Here is a 5,899-nt window from a genome sequence, read left to right on the forward strand (position 1 = left end):
AATTAGGTGATGTAATTAGTGTGAACTTGTTTACCTTGGCAACAGTGGCTCTGTGTTTGGCACCTCTGAAGATATTTTGATCATCTCCGAAGGGCTCTACCAGTTCGTCATCGGAATCGTTTCTTCTTCTTCTGCTTGACAACTATTAATTGAAAGACGAGCGATATTCTCAAATATTTGTGGGGTACGTGTTCAACTGAACGTTCAAGCTTTGGTTTTTTAATGTTATTTCCACACTTTGATGTCTGACCCATCACTTTGATTGAAATTTACGAAGCTAAAAGATGTCTTAACTTGTTGAAAGTAAACCTCAGACACCAAATCCATGCAGAGTGCAAGATGAAATGGAGAGTGGAAGCTGCTGCTATAATGTATGGGATTGGTGTGTTGAAGAGGATAAAGTGTACATTGTGGTTCTAAATGGACTTTGATTGAATGATACCATGGTGTGAAAATCTACCTGGAGATGGATCATGGGTCAGATTCACATTCCTGTCTCCATTTCTCTGAAGCCCAGCCCTCTCTCTCACACCCAGGAGTCAGTCTGGGCCCACTGTGAGTCATGTGACTGCTGAGGAAGGAGGGGGGAACAGCAGGATAGGAGAGAGAACCTCACCAGACTAAGGTGAGACCCCCTTACCTGCTGAGTGCAGTCCTCTCTCGCCTCCCCACCCATCACCTGCATCTCACCTGAGCTCCTCCTGAGTCTCCATGTCAACCTTCATCTTAGGTAGCCTTCTGGATCGAGAGTCAATGTATGGCTGATGACTGCAATTCATCCCTCAGAATTGATGGTGGAAGATTCTGTGATTTCTTTCATTCTGGATCTGGTGATGTACTTCATTAACAGCCCTATTTGATTTCACTGTGGTAAAGAAGCCTCAAGACTTGACTCTGCTCCATCTTGTGCCAACCTCAACAAGAATGTTTACTCTGTTGTGAAGAGCTCCTGAGATACGTCCCATTGTTTTGGTATCAGACTGTCCCCTTTATACCAGTGGATTGACACTTAAGACTCTGGACTCCTCTAAGAGCTTTTGGATAATGTTTGGCCCTGGGCAGTTGGTCTCCACTCTTCTACCTGCGGTCTTCCACTCCTCTGCAGCTCACTTGTTCCCTGCGTTCCCCACCAGACTGGGCTCCCCTCCACAGATCCTGATCCCTGGGCCCCTGATCAGCTATGAGTCCCTGCGGAGTTACTTGCAACCAGAGCCCTGCAAAGAGGCTCTGTTCCTGGCCACACAGGCAGCTGGGATGGGGCAGTTCACGGCCAGCATGGGTGAGTTCCAACCAACAGTCTGCCTTAGAATGTCAGAATTACTGTAACTTTGGAGAGCACATGGATATTTACATTCATGTGTGACAATTTATTACAGATACGTGTTGGCTTATTAGTTGGTGGAATGTATTTTCTCATAGAGACTCATTGAGCACTGTCTAATGGCAGTGTAAATGTTTACAAAAGATTTTCCTAACAGCTCCTAACAAACAATCAATTATCAAGCACGGTTAAAGAGGGCCTAATGAACGGCGGCGCTAATTATCCAAATTATCCAATCTAGAGCCATTAGTTCCTTGTCAACCGTTGGCGATTGTGTAATTGGTGGTTGTGCTGTGCTTTCCAGATGAACAGAGGCCAGTGAAGCAGCGTCGTGCGCGGGCCAACTACAGCAGCTGGCAGCTGGAAGAGCTGGAGAAGACCTTTGAGACCACCCAGTACCCTGACGTCTTCATGAGGGAAGCCCTGGCCCTCAGACTGGACCTCATCGAGGCCAGAGTGCAGGTACGGTCCCAACACCCTCTTCCTTCCAAACCATTTTCACTAATGCATGAACTCTGATTTCTAGAAGCCATCTTTTTTTCTATCAGCTTTCATGCCACAATGTTACTGTATTTTATATATATAAAAAAATATTATTTGTTTATGAATACATCAAAAAACTGTTAAATCTAGTGGATACTGAAACATTTTTCGAAACTAATGTTTTGCATTGTAAGAGATTTCACTCTCTCATATTGTACATATTACATTGGTTCTATTTTCACCAGGTGTGGTTTCAGAACCGCCGGGCTAAGATGCGGAGGCAGCTGAAGTTGCAGGGCCAGCTAGGAGAGCCATTTCCCAGGAAGGACAATGCTGAGGACACAACAACAGACAAACCCAACAAGAGCTTACTGGAGCAAGAGAGCTCTGACGGCGAGCACTGGGAGAGGAGGCAGGAGAAAGGAAGCTATCCCTGGACTAAAGTACCTCGTTCTGCTGTGGTGACCACCCCCATACAGGGTATGATTCAGGGGCCAGCAGGGGAATGGGAGGGGATGGAGGGGCCCAGTCCAGAAGAGTTCCGCTGCTGTAGCATTGCCAAGCTGAGGGCCAAGGCCAGGGAGCACGAGGCTGAGATCCACAGCACTGTGGCCAGGTCAGGAGGAGGAGAGACATCAGCACTGCAGACACAAACACAGAACACTGATGACAGAGAGAGCAACTGATATGGCTCTTTCCCTCTGCATGGCTTTTGCAAACAGGTCCCTAAGACCTCATGGTTGAGACAACTTGCCTAAATACCCCATCCTTGGTTTATTCATTCTGTTATTCAATGAGGATATGAACTAACATTTACAAAAGGTGCTGATTTTTTGTTTAATATTCTATAAATGTATTGTGTTTTGAAATGCCATTATTTTTCTGTACTGGACAACTTTCTCTATCAACAATCACGCTAAACGTGTATTTTAAATGCTCAGACTAGGAAGAGGTGAATATATAGTATATCCATAGTAACATCTTATAAATATATAGTATATCCATAGTAACATCTTATAAATACATAGTATATCCATAGTAACATCTTATAAATGTATAGTATAAACATCTTATAAATATATAGTATATCCACAGCAACATCTTATAAATACATAGTATATCCATAGTAACATCTTAGAAATGTATAGTATATCCATAGTAACATCTTATAAATGTATAGTATAAACATCTTCTAAATATATAGTATATCCACAGCAACATCTTATAAATACATAGTATATCCATAGTAACATCTTAGAAATGTATAGTATAAACATCTTCTAAATATATAGTATATCCACAGCAACATCTTATAAATATATAGTATATCCACAGTAACATCTTATAAATATATAGTATATCCACAGGAACATATTTTAAATAAATAGTATAGCCATAGTAACATCTTATAAATATATAGTATATCCATAGTAACATCTTATTAATATATAGTATATCCATAACAACATCTTATAAATATATAGTATATCCATAGTAACATCTTGACATTTTATCCTTAATGTTTCTTTTCACTTTGGCTGAAGAATTTCAGTTTCTATCATGAACTATCTTGAACACATGAAACAAAGATGACATTGTTATCGTTTCACATTCCCCACTGAGGTGGTTCATTTTATTGATCCTTTATTTATCCAGGTGAGTCAATTCAGAATAAATTCTTAATTTAATACATTAATGGTTTTTCACACCAAAAATATTTCTGTACGTAATACATGTAAAACTCAGATATGCAGTCTTGACCTTCATCACTTCAAGGTCTTTAGATATTCTGCTGTATTACTGGTGACTAAATGCTCATACATTAGCCATCAGATTAGGGTAAAATTAAGAGGAAACGCTCTGATGACTTCTCAATGATCTCATCGATGACAAGCCCAACCCTGGCCGGGGCTATCCTGTTACCTTCACTGCAGACTGAGAGGCAGGATGTCTGCGTGCTGCCACAGGCCCTCGCAGGAAACAATGGAAGTGGCTGAAAAATGACTGCCCCCAATGACAGGAACGCTTTCTGAAGATTACGAGGCAAATACATGTTGTTTTTTGCTGAGAAATATAAACTTTTTACAACAGTGCTGTCATTTAAATACATCAGAGAGGCTATCACTGTTTGTATATTTTATCGGTATTGTCAATGTATATCAAGACGACTCACATATTATATCGTCTTGAGCTATACTGTATATTGATGTTAAAAAAGTACATTCGGCTAAAACATATTTACATGATGGGACTATAAGAATAGCCTGTATCATCATTATCACTACTTTTCCAGAGGTGGCACTATTTGTCCTACTAAACCGTATTATGTTGATTTTCAGAGCATGGAAAGAGCAGCTGTTCCAAGTCTAATGGATTTTCAGCCTCACAGTCAGAGCACTTCCTTCGGGCTTAGACGTTGGCCTTTTTTGTATGGCCAATCTCCTGTATGACATGAACAGCCTTTAGTTCTGTGGAAGAAACATGGGATATGACACCACTTGGCCAAGGTCACTGCAAATTCCAATGCAGAATCTGGGGATATGAATAGGGAGTTGGAAGGATTGTAATGAAATGAGAATGTAAATCTTGAGTGCAGGGCCGGCCCTAGCCTTTTGGGGGCCCTCTTGACAGCAGAGAGAAACATTTAAAGTTTTATATTTAATTTCCTGCAATTCTACACATTTTGCTATGTGGCGGAGAGAAAAATGTGCAGTTTTGCAGAATATTTACTGAAATTCTACATATTTTGCCATGACTTATAGCATGTTAATATGATATCTGATTGAGAGTGACTAACAAAATCAAAGGGGGCCCCCTGGAGGTAAGAGCTCCTGCACACATGCCCTTCATCTACAAGTTTAGATAGCTAGGTAGACTATTTTACCAATCTAAAAAATGCTAGCTGACGAGCTAATTGAGTGACTGACATATCAAGAGGAAAACTGCTGATGCACAATGTCCGACATTGCACCTTGTGTATTATCCTATTCTAAAGCCCAACATTAAGTTGAGTCCCCGACTCATGTTTTTTAGTTGGGGGCCCCATAAAAGCCGTGGGTCGAGCGCCTATGCCCAGGGCCGGTCTCTGCTTGAGTGTTAGTTTGAGTCTTCTGTATGTTTTCAAAAGTCTCTCTGTAGTCTAACAGTGCCCCCCTCTGGTAATGAAATCTCTTCTCCATTCATGGGCCTTTTATCAGTTAGATTTTCTCACCGCCGTCCTCTCTTGCCTCCTTTGAAAAAGGAAAAAGTTAATCGAGGACAGTCGGCGAGGAGTGAACGTGGATGGAAATGCGCTTACTTGAAATGATACGGTCCTTCTCCACTCACTCGTCATTAGGCATATTATGTTTACTGGGGTGGATCCCAAAATAAGTGTAAAGTGATCAAAACAAATTAAGTTAATTGTGCAAGAGATTTTGTAGATAAAACAAACAATAAGTAGCATATTGTTTTTAAACGTGTGCATGTTTTTCTCCTCTGACAAAACAAAAGCTGATTCCAAGGGGGTGTGGAAGATTTCAAAACTCTTCCACGGTAGGATAGACATGAATATCTTTGATGAAAATTGGCTATCGAGAAGGGGAGGACACTTTCGTTTGCCTACTAATGACTTGACACACTCTTGACCACTTATCGGTTTCCTGGTCATGGAGGAGAGAGGACGGAGGACGGTATTTTGCCCAAACGACTGTCCCTTCCTTTATTTAATCATTATTGTATATTCATTGTCAACAGCATATTTATTGCCAGTGTGCATTTGCTTCAGTAATAATTAAACTATCCATATCTTTATATTCTGTAGATTTCAAGGTCTGGTAACACATATTTTGCTATTATGTTAAAACAATATTTAAAAAAAACATGTTAATACAACGTTTTAGTGTAATTGCAGTGTTACTACACAAGTTTTTCCCAATGTATTTTGTTTTCTCTTTTTGGTATGTTGTTCCTACTTTGTATTTTTGTTGCTGTTTGTAAATATATCAATGTCCATCTAATCTCTTTGTAGGTTATGCATCTAGTTGAGGTTGTCGAGTTCTTGGAGGGTCAGTTTCTCCTATGTTGGGTCATACTCACATTTCAGACACACTCAAG

The 5,899-nt window shown here is 40.4% G+C and overlaps 1 protein-coding gene across 1 annotated transcript; it reads left to right on the forward strand.

Annotated features, from left to right (window-relative positions):
* The first annotated feature begins 534 nt into the window (after window positions 1–534).
* Window positions 535–3,928, forward strand: LOC106601155 (visual system homeobox 2-like). Its single transcript, XM_014193114.3, has 3 exons — window positions 535–1,279; window positions 1,626–1,783; window positions 2,050–3,928. The coding sequence occupies exons 1-3, from the start codon at window positions 1,045–1,047 to the stop codon at window positions 2,488–2,490; spliced, it is 834 nt and encodes a 277-aa protein (XP_014048589.1). The 5' UTR covers window positions 535–1,044; the 3' UTR covers window positions 2,491–3,928.
* The last annotated feature ends 1,971 nt before the right edge of the window (window positions 3,929–5,899 follow it).

This window comes from Salmo salar, chromosome 03, assembly GCF_965601325.2.
Source record: "Salmo salar chromosome 03, fSalSal1, whole genome shotgun sequence".
In the NCBI taxonomy this organism is placed as follows: domain Eukaryota; kingdom Metazoa; phylum Chordata; class Actinopteri; order Salmoniformes; family Salmonidae; genus Salmo; species Salmo salar.

Excerpts from the sequence above, each read along its gene's own strand:
- LOC106601155 (XM_014193114.3), top strand. The coding sequence starts at position 1,045 with ATGTTTGGCCCTGGGCAGTTGGTCTCCACTCTTCTACCTGCGGTCTTC. Across the intron at positions 1,280-1,625 it reads GCAGTTCACGGCCAGCATGG|ATGAACAGAGGCCAGTGAAG; the intron begins GTGAGTTCCAAC and ends TGTGCTTTCCAG. Across the intron at positions 1,784-2,049 it reads TCATCGAGGCCAGAGTGCAG|GTGTGGTTTCAGAACCGCCG; the intron begins GTACGGTCCCAA and ends TATTTTCACCAG.